General features: G+C 39.1%; 3 protein-coding genes across 5 annotated transcripts; 2 read left to right on the top strand and 1 right to left on the bottom strand.

The window, feature by feature from the left end:
• Positions 1-2,621: 2,621 nt before the first annotated feature.
• Positions 2,622-6,281, top strand: npas4b (neuronal PAS domain protein 4b; the record flags this gene model as incomplete). The annotated part of the gene is made up of 8 exons (XM_079486622.1): positions 2,622-2,796; positions 3,077-3,225; positions 3,331-3,433; positions 3,568-3,859; positions 3,961-4,070; positions 4,321-4,456; positions 4,570-6,095; positions 6,256-6,281. 8 exons carry the CDS (start codon positions 2,622-2,624, stop codon positions 6,279-6,281), a joined length of 2,517 nt encoding a protein of 838 aa, XP_079342748.1.
• A 2,940-nt stretch (positions 6,282-9,221) lies between these two features.
• Positions 9,222-11,615, top strand: mrps12 (mitochondrial ribosomal protein S12). Of its 2 annotated transcripts, none has more exons than XM_079486641.1 (3): positions 9,222-9,362; positions 9,497-9,555; positions 9,641-11,615. In XM_079486641.1, exons 2-3 carry the CDS (start codon positions 9,507-9,509, stop codon positions 10,021-10,023), a joined length of 432 nt encoding a protein of 143 aa, XP_079342767.1. In that variant the 5' UTR covers positions 9,222-9,362; positions 9,497-9,506; the 3' UTR covers positions 10,024-11,615. The 2 variants fall into 2 exon arrangements, with proteins under 2 accessions (XP_079342767.1, XP_079342766.1); XM_079486640.1 differs by having other exon boundaries at positions 9,233-9,362; positions 9,638-11,615.
• An 86-nt stretch (positions 11,616-11,701) lies between these two features.
• nlrc3l1 (NLR family, CARD domain containing 3-like 1) lies at positions 11,702-16,275 on the bottom strand. Of its 2 annotated transcripts, none has more exons than XM_079486623.1 (7): positions 15,994-16,275; positions 15,552-15,749; positions 15,246-15,344; positions 14,801-14,902; positions 14,527-14,656; positions 14,153-14,393; positions 11,702-14,079 (listed from the first exon to the last, which is right to left on the bottom strand). In XM_079486623.1, exons 2-7 carry the CDS (start codon positions 15,701-15,703, stop codon positions 12,494-12,496), a joined length of 2,310 nt encoding a protein of 769 aa, XP_079342749.1. In that variant the 5' UTR covers positions 15,704-15,749; positions 15,994-16,275; the 3' UTR covers positions 11,702-12,493. The 2 variants fall into 2 exon arrangements, with proteins under 2 accessions (XP_079342749.1, XP_079342750.1); XM_079486624.1 differs by having other exon boundaries at positions 15,990-16,234.
• Between the last annotated feature and the right edge of the window lie 1,919 nt (positions 16,276-18,194).

Raw genomic sequence — 18,194 nt, 5'->3', positions numbered from 1 at the left:
ATGTATAGACCCCAAATAAAAAAAGAATTTACACAGAAAAGAGATGCAATTCTCTGTCTGAAAATGAGCTTTTGCCGTTCTGTCTATTAGGCCCAGATGGCAATTAACCACTTATGGATCTGTTTTGTTCTGGTTCACAGATGGTAATCGTTCGTTATGTGCACTAAGGATGAATATTTTGTCTGTTTTGAGAAGGTGTACGCTGTGTCACATACATAAGCTGACCGATTATGTGACTTTCGTGGAACACATTCATTTTCAAAATAAGATAATTATCCAAGTGAACAGCTTCTTTCAAGGAAAATAAGTCATTTTACATAAAACAGACATACACTGGCACTATTATTCTGATTTCACCAGATGGCTGTGCCCCCACGCAATAAACAAAAAAGTCCTATGGGAGCTTGAGGGTTAAGGTGGCAGCTCTCCCAAAGACCAGGTCCACAAAGCATGCAGCAAAACTTTTAATCAATATTGATACCACATTTTCTGAACTATGCCAAATGCCGGGGTTGTCCAACAAACACAAAAGAGTCTGCACTGGCAAGTCCTCTTGTGTCCTTGTACTTCCTGCCATTTTCTAAATGATTATACATTCATTACAGTTCAAAAGGTGTAAGAACTGTTTTTTATCCATAATGGCCATAATTGCATAGACTGAATCGAAAAAAACAGGGAAAGGACAGTATTTAATGGCTGACAATGAATGTAAGAAATAACAAACAGGAAATGTGACTCAGTCCATTTTAACCCCAGGACGAAGAAACGGACACATCACATCTGCAGTTGATAGATGAGCAGGATACAAACTGCATGTGATCTTCTATTAACAAGGCATACAATAATACGTTCATAAATGTTAGTACAATAACACGTATTGATCTGTCGGTCCTTGAAGAATATATTTAGAATGTATGAGAAAACTGAAAACAGTTTGAAACAAATGAGCACTGAGCTGGGTGTTAAAAATAGCCTAGCCAATGAAGGAAAAGAGAAAAGAAAGAAGAATTACAAGGTTGTCGTTTGAATAAGCTTTATCAGCGGGAGGAGAGAGAAGGGAGAGATGTGTAGGCGAGAGCTTTCAGCTCACTGTACAGTGTTTTAAACTTTTATTTTTTCCAACGTTGTGCAACTTGTTGCATTTAAAACAAAAACATTTTTGTAAAATGTAAGTGAAAACAGGCTATCATAGTGAGGTGCAAAAGAGGTCTTCAAAGAGTCCATACCAATCCCACTTTATTACTATGTTTTTTATATGAATCATGACATGACATATGTGGGCATTTGGGTAAGTTTTTCAAGTATAAAGAACAGCAGTTTGAAACTTCAGCATCCTCAGGCCCTGTCCCTTTTACAAGTATTTTATATGAAGGGTTGCCAAGCAACAGTTTGTCTTTTTAAAAGATTGAAGACCTTGATTCATTGTTTTTTTTAAACATGAACATAAAGGAGGAGGTACTATAAAACCAGACGTGTGTCCTTCAAACTGTTCCTTTTCTCTTTCTGTCGTTGTACTTACAGTGATAGCTACACGAAACCCATAAATAGGAAACTTTCTCTTTTATGTAAGTTTACTTGAGAATAAAATAAGTAAAAATTAGTTAACTAAAATTAAATAAAGTTGAAATACAGCTACGTAAATTTGGGTTCTGTGACGAAGCAGAAATAATTTAATAGACTTTTCAATAAATCCAAAAACTTGTAAACAATATTATTTAACTATAATATGTCAACCTGAAATTGCAAACGTGTTAAGAACATCGAAATCTCATTTTAAACATTTAATTTCTTATGAAGGCAAATTCTTAATTAGACCGAATATATATCACCTATGACTTGTTTTATTATAGTTGGCTGTGCATTTTAAAGGAGGCATGTTGCGTGTGGGGGTAGTCGTGGGATAAAACCATAATTTTCTTGATCGTGGATCGTGGTATTGTTTGTTTTCTATTTTTAATGCATGGGTGCCAACGTTGGTTAATGTCGTGAGTTATCTTCCTCCCCCTAGAAATGCAGGTGGAGTTGCGTTTTGTTTAATAGAAAAAACACTTTACATAAGATACGTTCTCACTGTTTGAAATCACCGATTAAGCAAGCGCTGCATTAAATGCCTAAACAACAACTTTTCCGAACTTTTCTGAATGTTTTTGTTGCAGGAACTCTCTGAGCGCAACAGGATGGAGAGTTGATGCTTCTGTTTAATATTTGTCCAAATCTGGCTGTGTGCGTTGAAAGGGATCCCATATTTACCCTACGTCACAATCAAAGAAGCAATGCAGTGATACTTGGAGAACAGATTCAAATCTATTTATGCACGCCCCCTCCCATCATTTTTTTCGAGTTTGCTTTCTATATAAGGGGTCTGGATGCAATGTTTCAATCAGGATCTTCTTCACAGCAAACCAAGTGAGAGACACAGTTGGGCAATTAGTTAACATCACCAACAGTAAAACTTAGAGGATATATGGACAAGCTTTATTTTTTCAACGATAGTACCCTTTACGGTTACAAGAAGTAGCATATGCTCCAATGATGCCTAAATAGGATCTTCACGCAGTCAAGCAAAACGGAATTTCTCCCCAGTTTTTGTCCATTGCAAAGATTCGTGGACGCCAGAGAAAATGTACCGGTCTACCAAAGGAGCATCAAAAGCTCGGAGAGATCAAATCAACGCAGAGATTCGCAATCTGAAGGACCTGCTCCCTATCTCCGAAACCGACAAAGCTCGACTGTCATATCTTCACATTATGTCCCTCGCGTGCATTTACACAAGAAAGTCCGTCTTCTTCTCACAAGGTATGATTAAATCCTTTTTAAAAAACATTATTGACAAATTGTGACTGGTGTTGTTGGGAACCGCGCACAGGTCATATCTGATGCGTCTTTGACTCTGTCCAGAGTTCTGAAAGTAACTCGTCTCTGTCTATGGTGCTGACGTTGAACTATTTATATTTATCTGGCTTTAGTTATTATTATTTTTAATAGCTGGAGGTTGAGACAATGTTGACATTGTATATATTACAGTATTTATTTTGAGGCTTACGCTCGAGTTAATAAGTATTTTTGTGGTTATCAGTAGCGGCGAGTGAAGAAGGGAGCGCGCTGTCCTTGCCGGAACTTTCGGAGCTCGTGCACACTTTACCCGGCTTCATTCTCGTGATGACGAGTGATGGAAAACTTCTGTATATGTCGGACAATGTCGCGGAGCACCTCGGCCATTCCATGGTGAGAGAAATAATAATATTTTAAAAATAAAAACATTTGAAACTTCAATAAATTTGAATTACCAGTTGCGCAATTGTCTGAAACCATTATTTGTGATTCGTTCAGGTGGATCTAGTCGCTCAGAGTGAAAGTGTGTACGACATTATAGACCCTGCCGACCACTCTATCATAAGGGGAAACCTTGTGCCAATCACTACACCTGACACAGGTAATTTACACTACACGTGACACTGGTAACTTGCACTTCATGTGACATATATATTTATTTACTCTGTTGGTTTGCCAACAAGTGCACACATATAAAACAATACAAAACATTTAAACCCCCTTGTCCTTTTCCAGATTGCCTCTTTCGCTGCCGTTTCAGCACTTCAAAGTTTGTAAGGAGGCAAGGATCAGGGAACAAACAGACGCTTGTCCGGGCGCGCTGTCTACCCCCTCCCCACCACACATCCACATACTGGACCTCTAACCCAGTGTGGGTGTGTTTTTGCTCCCCACTGGAGTCCCATGTCCCACACGTTTCTTCGGCCAGGAATCCTCTCCCCTCCCCACCGGCTGAGCAGTCTTTCCTTCTTTCTTGTTTCCAGTCTCAGCACAGTCGGGACATGAGAATTCTTGCGGCGCAAGACAGGTGAGTCCTCTGAACGTGCATATTTCCTCTTGACTAACAAATGATGATGTAGTTGAGTGTGATTGAATGATTTGCATGTTTTTCTTTTCTTTCTCTGACAGTATAAGCATGTACCTCGGCTATGACCTAGAGACTTTGCGCCATCGCTCTTGGTACAGTCTGATTCATCCTCGTGATCTCTCCCACGCCTCAGCACAGCACTGCGCCCTGTGTGAGTACATCGAATGCTGTAGCAGCTTTCCTGTAATTCAGTGGTTAGAGCATGGCGCTACCAATGCCAAGGTCATGGCTTCGATCCCAAGGATTGCACATACTCAAATAAAAATGTATAGGGTTATGTAATGAAAGCCGCTTACAGTATCTGCCAAATGCATAAATGTAAATGTTTTGTTGGGTAAAGTTTTTGCTATACACCTAAAAGCTTATGTTGTGTATTAATTGGTCATTGTGTCCATTTTCAGTGCATAAAGGAGGAGAGAGACAGGTGGAGATGGTGGTCCAAGTAGAGGCAGCTGATCAATCATGGATCTGGCTTTATATAGTTCTTCAGCTGGAATCTGGAGAATATCCCATCACCAGCCACAACTATGTCATAAGGTACATCATTACTTATAATCTGTTTTAGTTATTCAGTAAAAGAGTGCATTTTTTAAATAATGTCATATTATGAAAAATGTTAACTGTCCGTTCTTCTCTCCTCTTTCCCTCAGTGAGTCTGAAGCTTGGTCGGTGCGTCAGCAGTTGTATTCAGAGCAGAACCAGCTAGCTCTCCTGTACCAGGAGACACGTCAATGCTCTGACCCTCTGTCTAGCCCAGACCAAGTCTTCACCCCCAGCAGCAGTGGCCTGTCTTCCCAATCATTTGACTTCAGCTTCACAACTTCTGGGCGGAGCTCTTCTGAGGAGTTCCCCAGTACCTCTGCCCCATCCAACCTGCCACTTGGCCCTGATCCCCTTCAAGGGTTTCCCCAGGATGAAGAAATCCATCCTCAACAGCATGGCAGTCACCAGCTGTGGCTTGCAGACTCATCAAAACAGGCATCTAGACCAGGCATCCCTATACGTCTGACCAACCCAAACAGCATCTCAGGTCTTTCTTTAGTTCCCCAAACCATCCCCCCACCGGTTCCTCCATTCAAAGCTCCTATACGCCAAAACTCAGAAGAGTTTATTTGTACACCCCCTTACACCCCTAGAGTGGGAGGGGGGACTTTTATATTTGGTGATGAGCCATTTAAATCAGACCTGGGTGATGTAGGTGATAGAAGGCAGTCTATGACATCAGTGTCCCTTCCTGCTGGTTTGGGGCAAACAACGGCATCCAAACACTGTCGCAAACGTCTATACGAGACACTGCCACCAACTCCGGACAGCCCAGGGAATGATGAATGCATCCTCATGGCATTGCCAGAAATCAGAGGACCTTTATTTGTAGACATCCCTCATCTCCCCTACTATGGTCCCCCTGAAGGCCTTTTAACCCCCGAAGCCTCGCCCACTAAAAAACCCTGTTTGAGTTTCTTCTCTCAAGAGGAGAAGAGTGAAATAGAAAGAATGGAGATCTCTCTCCTAGCTCAGTACATTAGCACTTTAGCTGAAGGTTTCTGTCACAACCACCCACAAGCCAAATGTAACCCTTCATCGGCTCCCCCGCATCAGGCATCTTCACACAATCCCGCTGCATCCGTTGAGGGGCCGCACTCCTCCTTGGCTCACATTGATGTCAGTATGTTTGAGGAGAAAGCAGTAGAAGGTATCCCTCTGTCATCCACCTCCCCCATACCTCTCTCACCTTACTCATCTCCATCGACGCTCACCTACGCTCAGCGCTCCACTCCTACCCCTATGAGCCAGTACTCTCCTGTTCACACCCAGGAGGAGGTCAGTCTGATCGGTGTACACCACCACTGTAGCGTCCATTCGACGCAGTGTAATTGCACGGGTGGGCTGCGGGAAACGGAGAGTCCTGAGGGAAAGGCTTTCACAGAAAGTGTGATGGACATGGAGATGATGCCTCCAATGATGTCCAACACTATTCCAGCCTCCCCGGGGTCCGTCCCAGCTCAAGCTCTTCCAGCTACCACCCCCGCTCTGCCTTGTGCCCAGTCCCTCCTAGAGGAGCTGGTCAGCATGGAACCTGTGTTTGGGGCGACTGCCCCAATGACTCCTGCCAAGAGGCAACAAGATGAGTTGTATCAACTCCCTTATCAAGGCGGTCAACAGATCTTCTACCAAGGTAAAAAAATTTGATATAATTATTTAATGGTTTATGTCAATATTAAGTTGAGATAACATTTAAAGGGGACATACATTTTTTATAATATATATTACCTAAACATGAAAAAATTTAAACATTTTACACTAAACTTTGCTTTTTCTGTCTTTTTTTCTTACAGATGGAACAAGTGATCACATGTTTTAACATAAGTCTGTGACTTAATTCAAGTATGGCATATTGTCATCTTTTACAAAACTATGTTTTCTGAAAAAAATGTAACATTTTAATCAAAGTGTAAAAAGACAAGATATATATGTTTATAATTCATGAAATCACATGAACATAAATTCTATTCACATTGGACTGTCACTTTGGGGAAAAGAATACTTACAATATACCTGATAGGGCAATTTTGCAAAGTGCCACTTTGTATTCACTTGTAGTGAAGATTGTGCTTTAAAAAACAAAACAAAATATTTGAATACTAATGACTGTATTGATCCCATCGTAGAGTTCTACGGTTAAGTATAGAGGATTGAATCCTTCTCTCTTTCTATTTGCTTTTCATTGAGCTTGTTTGCAAGACGTGTTTGTGTCAGTACATCCTTGCAGTCCATAAATATATATATATATATATATTTATAATAAATGTTTATATATTGTATATTATAATAAATAATAATAAAAATATTTCTTTACATTTTGTCCTTTATACATACAGAAGTTATGTTACATGGCATTTCAATGTATCATATTTTCTTGTTTTCAGAAAGAATATCCTTGAATGATGCTCTTTTGTTATTCAAATATGTATATGAGAGTCGATTAAATGCATCAAAGTGAGGTGTATCAGTGTCTTTTCATTGTTGCTACCCTCTCTATTGCACTCCTCTCTCTCATTCACTGCATTTTTACTGTGTCTCCATGGTTTCCTGAGTCCGAGAGCAATGACTGACGCAGATGATGAGGTGCTATCTATTTTTCCTGACGTAGCCTTGCTCTTGACTCACGGTGGAGACAATCAAACCTCCTACTCACACATGCACACGCACATAAGTCCGCTGAATGCATACTGTACAGCGAATAGCCAACCCACACTTTCCAATTATACCTGGAAGCTCGTAGCGCATGATAATACCCTATATGGCCTTTCCTGGCTGCCCGACACTCTCAATCTCTGTTTCCATTTTTTGTCTTGTTGCTGGGTGGATGAGAGATCTTCCTTTGGCAATCTCCACCTCCAACGCCCCTAAATCATTGTTTGCCAGTTATGCACCTTTTCATTCAGTCCAATGTCCGGGGCTATACTGACCCTCCCACACAAAACCAAGGACTCAACGTCCAAAAATATCAAACATCTGTCCCCCACCGCACTCTTTGAACGAAACTCTGCTTCCTGTCCTTGTGAGGATGATGTAGGCCTACCTTCAGCAGTGAAGAGGAATAAAAATAGACAGAACTCAAGAGCGAATGCTTGGAAGGTGCACTAGGGACTTTGGGTGCTTATTCATTCGTCTTTCCTCCCACTCCTCCAATCAGTCAGCTGAATTTCTTTTCTTCCCTATTTCACACATCTGTGCTTTTTCATTCATAGCGGCCCATTCATTAGTACCCCCTCTCTCTCTCCTTATGACTCACCCGTACCTCTTTAACTCATCTCTCGCTTTGCCGCTGCCTCGCTCTTCAGCGGCCTACAGATACGTACACACAAATACCCCTGGGCCACTTATATTATAATGAAAATGCAAAAATGAAGGCGCTCTTGTCATGTTTTCTGAGACGCACGATGAAAACAACCACTTACTTTGGGTGGACTATTCAAAAATAACCTAAATATCTCTATACTAAATCACAAATGCAGTGACCGGTACACCATCAAATGAATCACGTTCTTCATAATAACAGAATATTTGCTGAAATAAAGACAGAAATGAATACTTTAAATAAGTATTCTTTTTTAAAATAATTGTATAAATCATTTTTGCTTTGTAATTATTTATTGTAGAGAGTGCTCGCTGCTGACGTTTAATGGCTGTCAATGAAATTGATGGTGATTTATTCAGCAAGTGTAAATTCTGCGCATCTCTGCTATTTTTAAAATGCTTTAATCATTAAAAATCTCATTACCAAACAACCAAAATATAAAATGCTCTCTTTTTAACTCATTTTAAATAAAAGCATCTAGTAAATATTTTTTTTATTGTTAATATAAAAAACATTTCTAAGATTTACTGGTTCAGATTCTATTGCTTTTCATCCATCAAACAACACCCCACCAACACATTACCAGTATCCAGTGTCCATTATAGTTTCCATTAAAAATTCTGTTTATAACAAATAAAATCTGTGATTTTTTCAGCAGTGCGCACTTTTCTTGAGTGAGCATCAGCTGACTATCTCGGCAGGACCCAACAGTTAAGGAACAGGTTTGCCAAAAATTTTAATTCTGTCTTTACTCACCCTTAAAATGATTTAAATCTGTTGACAATTCATTTTTCTGATGAACACAGATATATTTGGAAGAATGCTGGTAACCAAACAATTATTGGCACCATTGACTAGAAAGTAGTAGGAAAAATCCTTTATACATTTCTTTGGTCTGTTGAGCACAAAATAATATATTTGGAAGAATGTAGGAAATCAAACAGTTCTGTGGCACTTTTGACCACCATTGTAATTTTCTTACTATGGTATGGTGGGCGAGTATCTGATGACAGAATTTTAATTTCTGAATTTTAAACTGTCCCTTCAAGCCTGACACCAACCGCAGGCCCTGACCCCACACTATGGCATAGAAACAATACAATAGCACAATAATTACAACAATTAGACCCATACTGCATATTATACAGTACTCCACAGACTGAGGTAGTGGACACACAATAGTGGGCGAAAAATGTAGTATGCATGAAATGTTCCTGCTTTGAATGGCACCGTTTACTGTATACGCACCAAGAGAGGCTCTTTTATGTTGTGTTTTATACCGTGGTTTTGATTGCAGAAGAATTGTGGATGTTGTATAATTTGATGTAAACGTATTCAATTGACGGACAGTATATTGTGATAAGGTCCAGTGAAAACCCCATCCGCTAGGGGGCGGTATGAGTCAATGCAGACTTGAGCGCCACATTAGTCTTCAACTAAGAGGAAGATTCTTCCGGGTCGATGTGTTACGTTCTTCAACATGGCGGCGAGCATGGCAGTATTAAACTATGAAGGTTGAACAGCTAATTTTTTCTGTCTGAATATTAGTGAAATATTACAGTTTTGGGAACGTGCGTGCAGGTACTTTAAATACGAGTCATATCATTTTTCTTTGTCACAGTATATTTATTTGCATCTCACTGTGATATTGACATGATAATGTTACACATATTAGGAGTTGTGCAGTGATTTAACTTTGCAAATGTTACGTGCAGAATAAACAGGATGGCGTTTTTAGGGAACTTAAGACCTATGCTGTCCTCTGTTCTGCAGGGTGAGTTTCACATGTCACTTCTGTCTTTGACTATAAAATAATGTTAATAAAGATGACGTTCTCAATTTGATTATTTTCTTAGCAGCATCCCGTTCTGTATACTCGTGGCCTGGACCTGTGTTCGCCAGGACAATGGCCACACTTAACCAAATGCATCGTATGGGGAAACCTTCCCCAACTCCTAAAAAGGTCAGTGCCACCTTTGGACGGCCACAGCTGAAAGCTGTAGTCCTGAAGACTATGATCAGGAAGCCAAAGAAGCCAAACTCTGCAAACCGCAAGTGTGCGAGAGTACGTCTCTCCAACGGTAAAGAAGCTGTCGTGTTCATCCCAGGAGAAGGTCACAACCTCCAGGAGCATAATGTGGTATTGGTACAAGGAGGACGGACACAGGACTTACCCGGGGTCAAACTCACTGTAGTCAGAGGGAAATATGACTGTGCTCATGTAGTCAAGAAGAAGCAGTAATCAACTATGGATTTAAGTAGTCTGTCAAATAAGACATGTTAACATAATTTTCTTTTTTAAGACAGGTGTACATTTGATCTTCATAGCTTACACAGTTGCTTATTTGATACATAAAGTGTAATGTGACTTTAACATGTCATTAATGTGGTGAGTTGTCAGTCCTAATGGTCCAGAATTTATACATATATTTAATCTTAACGGTCCTATGTTGTTATGTTGGCAAAGTCATCTTTTGGTTCAGATTTTTTGTTAAAGTGCGTGTTGTTTTGATAAAAATGATTGATGAAAGTGAATTACATTGGCTCTTCACTGTTACTTCTTTGTACTTACTGACATAAAATGACAAGATTCCTTTTTTTCACCATGTACTATAATTGTATAATACCTTAAGGCAGGTGCAATGATCTAGCACAGCTGTCACTTTTCGTTTTTTCGACCTTACTTTCTGCGAAGTAAAGATAAATAGATGATATGAGTCAAGCTGATATGATTGATAACAAATGCAGTATATTTATCACAAGAAACCAAAATTGTCTTCATAAAACACTCAGGAAAATAACATTTAATCTAGAGAATGAATAGTGTGTCCTTGATTTCAATGGATCTTAAATTAGTATTAGCAAAAATAAACAATGCAGATTTTTATGTAATGGTACAACCCGCATATATTCCAATCCTCTTGCTCAATAGTGGCCTGAACTCTTTAATATCAGAGAACCAAAATCCTGTTTGGGCGGGTCCTGCTACTCGGTCTTGAGTTTTTCTCATACGCATTTCAACTGTCTATTAGGCTATGCCTTAACTTATTCAGGTACGTAGATTTGAAAAGGCATTCTAATCTAAGTGTATTTGTATTTTATGCGTTTTCACTACACTGAATTTAAAGTGCTAAATTTATCCAGTTTATGTGCAACATGATATCGAAATAACAAACTGATAATATAAAGCCGTGTTTATCTAGGTGGCATGGAGACAATACATGAGGTAGAGGTGACCACAGGCTCAATGACCCATGCTGGTACTTTTGACAATGTATTCATTACTCTGATGTCAGCGGACTAGTCTTGACAGCTATAGAAGGGATTTAAAGACGGGAATGGTGAGATTGATCTCCTTGTGAGACAATTTACCTTTTTATGAAAAATATGTATAATTGGGTTTTATTTGTGATATCACTACAGAGTTCATATAAAAAACTGATTGCTAAATGGAAATGGTTGATGCTCATTGAAACCATGGTATTTTTCCTTGAATAGAAAGTAAAGTACAAAGTGGCCACCAAGTTCATTTTTAATTGTCAATTGTCCTTTATATCTTTCAACAGCCACAAAAAAAAAAAACAGATGTACCAGTAGGTCTGCAGTTACAATAACAAGTCAAATAACTTTGTTTTTATATATTTAAACCATGGTTTGCAATTTGATTGCAATATGTTCTTTTCCCATCCTTAAGGTGGACCGAATATGAAACAGGTCTCCCCTTGTGCTCTGGTTTTCAAGAGACTGTGTCATCTGTAAAATTACACCTTTGATGATTTTCTTTGGTTGAGCTATGGCTTTATTCATCTCCCAATAAACATTAAGTTTTAAACTAAAGTGTTGAACTGTCAAGCAGAAAGTAAACATATTTCTTTGTAACTATAAAAGACGGATTTACAGTACCAACTCGAGTCATCAATGGCAGGTAGCAGCATGTTGCAGTTTATTTGCAAAAAACAATAGTTTATCAGTTAGAATATTAAATATTTAGTCTTTGTGGTGTATTTAATTAAATAGTCACTTTATTCTGCTTTTATTTACATTTTACACAACAAAATATATATATAATATTTGTTTCACATTTCTTTTCACAGCTTTAAAATGTACCAATTTGTTTTGTGTATATTATTTCAGGTAAAATTTGTTACATTTTGAGTGTGTACGTCACCATTCGGAAGGATCACTACTGCAACTTCCATTTCATGTTGACTTCCAATCATGTTTCTCATTCCCAAAGAGCCATAAAAACAAAATAAATCATGCACAACAGGGTTAGCTAGAAACTGTAACAGGGTAGGGCAATGTGGCATCATATTGAGTAAACTGGAAAAATCATGTATATGTATTTGGTAAATACATATTGTTTTAACTTTTATTTCTGTGAATTTGTCAATATTACAAAGATTGTGATGCTTTGTTTATGCATCAGATACAGACAGTCTTTGAAGCACACAAAAAAACATTAAATTTTTATGGTTCAAGTAAGACCATTTTAACATACAAACCACCACTCACTATAATTTTGTAAAATAAAATGTACAAATTATAATATGCGTTTAATACAAAAAGCAGCAGTAACAAAGTTCCTCTACACACTATACACAGAACATTTTCGCAACACCTTCTTCTGGGATAAAAAAATGCAACACCACTACTGTCAAAACCTCTACATGAGACTTAACAAGTGGCAAACACTCTCTATTTTTAACAAATCAGCGCACCAATTGGGGGTTTAGTTCATCAATGCACCGCAATAGATTTTCCATTTTCTCCGGGTAGTGATTTTCTTTGATTTTCTTTTTAATGTAGCGTGTTGTATCCTCCCGCGCCTGCTGGCTGGAACAAGTAGATATCGGCAGGAGGTCCTTGAGCAGCTCCTGGTTGGCCTCCACTGACAAACCCAGCAGAAAGCGCAGAAAAATGTCAAAGTTGCTGTTCTTGCAGGATAACACCTTGTCCACAGCACTCTTCAGTAGATCTGTTAAAGAAACCTTCAAGACCTTCAATTTGCTGGACTCCAGAATGTTCTTCCCTTGTTTTCTGAAACAGTAGAAGACGTGAAGAGCGGCCATATATTCCTGAAGGGTCGGATGTGCAAAGCAGCTCACCCTCTCCGTATACATCACAAATTTATCTCTGTAATACTCGGAGCAGAGGCCGCTGCACACCACGGCAGGGTAAGTATCCATCTTGATCTCTTCCAAGTGCTCTCTCTCCATCTTAAACTCGTCCTTTTCCAGCATGATGTAGGCCAGCTTTGCGAGCTTGATGAGCAGTTGGTCAGCTGTAACATCTTTGGTCTCTTCAGATGGGCTGTTCTGCAGTTTTTGAATGCACATTTGAGTGTGAAAGTGCAGCAGACTGGAGTAGAGATTGGTAAGAGTTTGGGGCAGCTTGGCTGATGGAGGTAGAGACTGAAACTGTTGTTGAAGCACTCTTGATGCCACCCAGCAGAACAACGGCAGGTGGCACATAATGTACAGCGTCTTGGAAGCCTTCAGGTGGGCGATCACTCTCTCAGCCAGTGCTTGGTTTTCAATTGTCCTCCTGAAATAAGCCTCTCTCTGGTCGTTGTTGAAGCCACGTACCTCCAGGAGCTGATGGACGTGTTCCGGTGGGATCACATCGAGGGCTCCCGGCCTGGAAATGACCAAGACGAAGCAGTTATAGAGCAGATTACCCCTGATGAGGTTGGTTATCAACACCTGCACGGTCGTGGGCCTATTTGAGTCACACCAATACACGGTCTTGCGGAATTCGAAGTTGATGTGACTGTCATCCAAGCCGTCGCATATGAACAGAACCGGGCAGCCCTCAAAATCTAGAGTCTCCACCTCTTTCATTTCTGGATAGAGTGCGTTTATTAAACTCAACAGGGTGTATTCTTCATCTCGCATTTGGTTAAGTTCTCTGAAGTGCAGAGGCAGGAGGAAGAAAATGTCTTGGTGTGTGTTTCCATCCACCCAGTCGAGGATGAAGCGCTGAATTGCAAATGATTTTCCACATCCGGGACTTCCCTTGGCTAACACTGACCTCACATGTCTCGTCCTTCTAATTTCCGGTGCCAATATGTCCTTTGAGGATAACGGCTTTCTGTTCACTTTGCCAGTCTCGGCAAGGTCTTCAACCTTTGGTCTGAACTCATGCTCGGTATTCACGGCTGCATTAATGCCATCTGAGATGTAAAGATCTGTATAGACCGATTCAAAGCGGACTGGCTGTCCTTGTTGGCCAAAACCCTCATGTACCATCTCGAACTTCCTCTTTAGAGTTAATTTCAACTCATAGCGCACTTTAACTGTGGGAAACAAAAACAACTTTAAAACAACAATCTGAAATGCACAGTTTTGGGAAAAAAGTATGTTACATACTTCTCTTGCATAGTCCTTCCAGATATTCGGCCAGCCTCTTTAAGTTCATGGTTTTCAGGAGCACAAGCGTTATATTCAGGGACACCTCCAGATCACAGAGCTCCAGCATTTTATCCACCAGATTCACGAGATCAAGTCCATCGAGGGGATCACGAAAGATCTCGGGATATCTCTCCCAAAGCAGTTTCCTGAAGCGCTTCAATTCATCTACTGTGAGTTTCTGTAGGCATGTTGAGAGGGCCTGAAATAAAAAACAAAATATACGTTTTCTCAACTCATTCTGACGGATTGTGAAACCTTTAGCATGATTAAGTATCAAAATAAAATTAATATGATTTCAAATGGAGGAGATGACCACAGGCTGCAGGCTTCACCTTGAAAGCAAATTCCACTGTCATCGCCGGGTGTCTTGCTTTTGGATCTACTTGTAACTCTGGTTTCACAGGTACAGGAGCACTTTGTTGTTTTGGGCCTCGATCTTTAGACCTGGTTTTCTTCCTTGAGCTTTATATATTTATATATATTTTTGGAAACTTGTTATGAAGATTATAAATTGCCTCATATAAATGATATACAACCTCTATATTTTAAAACAATATAATACTTTATTGATAATAAATTGGAAGAGACAGAAACCACAAACTGTACCTTTCTTCAACATTGTCCTCCATGTTAACATCATCATCATCATCCGATACATCAAAGGAGACACTGCTAGAGGCAGATGAGTCTCGTCTTTCCAAATGAACCCTGTGGAAAGATGATAAGGTGAGAACTGGACCTACAATACAAACAACCTAAGCTAAAAGAACACAGGGAGCAAAGTCGATGATCTTTCAAGAATTACACCTGATTACATTGCTTATTTTACCAATGATGTCTTTACTTGACACAGAGACAATAAATAGACAATAAACAAACCCTAATACAATTATAAAGTCATACCACCCTGCTGAAAAACATTCAAACGTTTAATGTGTTCTACAAATAGAGACCCGCTTAGATCTAAATCAATAACAATTTGTGATGTTTTTTAAGCAAGGCAGCCGGAAAGCGTCAAAAGCAGGTACATAAATATGTGAAACCAACTTACTTTGTTTCACATGGTTCTTGCCATGGATCTGAATCTGACCACTGGTTGCTGTGCCAGGAAGAATAGCTTAAAGCGGGTGACTCTGCTCTCTCCACGTGTCTGGTAAGGGTCAGACAATTAAGAAAATGTAGTATACTATATGCGAAAAGAAGTAACGATCATGACGAATAATTTTGGTTACGGCGTGTTCGTCAGGTCATCAGCAGGTGGCGCTTTTACATAACATACAAACACGCGTCCGTCTTAATTACACATCAAGAGAAAACATTATTAGCTGAAAATTCAGATTGCCGAAAACTGTTTTACCCCAGAGGTTCTGAGTATCCGAGGACAAAAGGCAGTGTCCGTTGAGGGATCACATCCAGCTCTTCTTCTCCATTCTCACTCCCATATGCGGAAGCCCCGACACCCAGTGGTATACTGTTGTCAGACGCCATGTCGGCTGCGTCATCCTCCATTTCTGCAGCCTTCCCCGTGTTTGTCACTTAAATCTGCGTTGTTGGCCTGAATACACGACAAACATATATTGAAAGGTTATTTTACCTTTTGATGTAACCAAAGCTGATTTGAATCGGCCATGTATCTGGACTGCAGCATCACGTAACTGGACATCAAATCAATAACTTGTTGTAACATTAGCATTGTAGTTGGATTAACGTTGTAAAACTAACATAAGTTGTACTGTACAGTTACTGCTCATTTATGACAGACAACAAAATATATCGATGCAAGAAACCATTTTACCTACAGAAGCTATCTGCTGATTTCACCTTTCCGTAGATGCATCTGACTCAGAAGTCACTCTGGTTAAAGTTTAGTTCTGTATTATAACAACGGTTGCTTTGCTATCGTATCATATTTTAGCTTTTTTTTTTAAATATGTTGGTTAGTAGTTATTTTTAGACATGTATGTGTCCACAGGTTAAATGAGACATGTACGTTCCTCAACCTCGAATCACTTTCGGTTTGTGTAAGAAGTTGTCGACTTCCTTTTCTTTCTTAAAGGGACAGTAAGAACATTTTGAAACTTGGAAATACATTTCGGGCACTTGCACATAAAAAACATATATGTTTTTATTTTACTTTACGTATTAGTTATGCCATTTTTTATAATATAGAGTTTATAAAATAGGGATAAACGATAGTAATAAAGCTTATTTTAATTCGTGGCCAGTTACATTTTTTATTAAGTTGATTTTCAGTCCGTGTTGGCTTTTATGTAAGTTTAAAAATAGTAGTTAGTTTTCGTTTTTGGTAAGAGAGCAAGCTCATCTCCCACCTGCCACAGTGTATTGTTATGTGACTTCTGTGTGTGGTTGTTCAGGGTTTAAGTGGCCATGGGAACAGATCAAGGCTTTGTTCTGATGTTTGTTCTTTGTTTGTAAAATGTCTACTGTCATCATGTTCTTGACTCACTGGATAATTTACATAAGGTTAATATGTGCAATTTTGTGTCTAGTTCAGGCTTTAGCCTGCATTGTAATGAGTTTATTTCTTGTTACTTTCAGGAAGAAAAACAAAACCATGGAGGCTTTCCATGTGCTGGTGACAGATGAAATACAATGATGTAATATGAAACGTACTTAGCAGAGTGGATGATCACAATTTGTTTAAATTCTGATGTACACAAATTAAAACCATCTAGTGTTCAAAGTATATGAATACATACTTTGGTACATATTCATTTTCAAATCATAAAAAGAAATTGTATTTTACATTACTTAAAGAATTAAAATTAAAACTGTCATTTACTTACCTTCTTGCCATTTCAAACCTGTATAACTTTCTTTATTCCGCAGAACACAAAGTTAACTGAAAGTAATCGAACAGTGCCGGCACCCACTCTCTTCCATTGTATGGACACAAAAAGTGAATGGTTGCCAGTTAACAACATTCTTCATAATATCTTCCTTTGTGTTCTGCAGAAGATAAAAAGTCATACTGGTTTGAAATGACATGAGGGTGAATAAATGATGGCATCATTTTCATTTGTGGGAGTACTTTTGTACTCCATGTTTTAAAAAATGTCTCTGACACCTCTGTGGTGAAGGATCACACTCTTTTGTGACATTGCGAACATAAAGAGTTGATTTAGTATCCATATTTAAAAGGTCTGAATTCCCACTGTTGCCAACAATGTTATGCATTGATAGTCTAAGTGCAGATGGTGGAAGACTGTGCAGCTCTTGAACCTTGATCCTTCTCCTCCCCTTGTTCCTTAAAAGCCTCTCTCGATGGCCCTGCAGGCTGCAAAGTATAAGAACATCTGTCAGCAATGCACACTGCCCTCATGTTACCCTCATGTTACTATTTGTAATCCTCACTTTGTGTAATCCAAAGGTTTCATTATTAATTGATTAATATTAGAAATAATACAAAAATTGTCCTAATACAGCTCTGTAAACGCCATATAGGGTTAATGTTGTCGATGTACATTGGGATCAATAAATTGTCAAATTAACCAAGCTGTCTCATCTGTCATGTCGTGGGGAAGTTTCTAGGTGGGTACAGTGTTTCTTGGCTTAATTGGGACAGGCTAGTGGCATGAAAGTCAGCCTTCGGCATTGCACATTTCCCCTTGAATGATCATGCACAAAGCCCCCACTATAGGTCATTTCAGTTCTGAGAACAGCAAGCATTTAACAGACCTCTTCAAAAATGGCATTTTATGAAAATGTAAAGAAATGTGCATGTTTATAGAAGATGTGGTTTAAAAAATCATGAAAATAATGTTTACATTTTAGGTGGTTCCCGCCAGTTAAAAATCTAATTTGTTTACTCATGGTTTGCCTTTTTTCTGTTATCCACAGGTTTGTGTGTGGGTCGGGTTTAAAGATGAAAATAATTCTAGGAATCTATGAGATGAATGCAGGTGTGCTGCGCACCTGGCTGACTTCTGGTTGTTCCGTGGGAGCTATCGGTGTAATTTAATGAATACATTTAGCTGTT

Source organism: Barbatula barbatula, assembly GCF_947034865.1.
Source record: "Barbatula barbatula genome assembly, chromosome: 22".
Classification (NCBI taxonomy): Eukaryota; Metazoa; Chordata; class Actinopteri; order Cypriniformes; family Nemacheilidae; genus Barbatula; species Barbatula barbatula.
The sequence above is the reverse complement of the archived record's forward strand: the minus strand, read 5'-3'. Positions and strand labels throughout refer to the sequence as shown.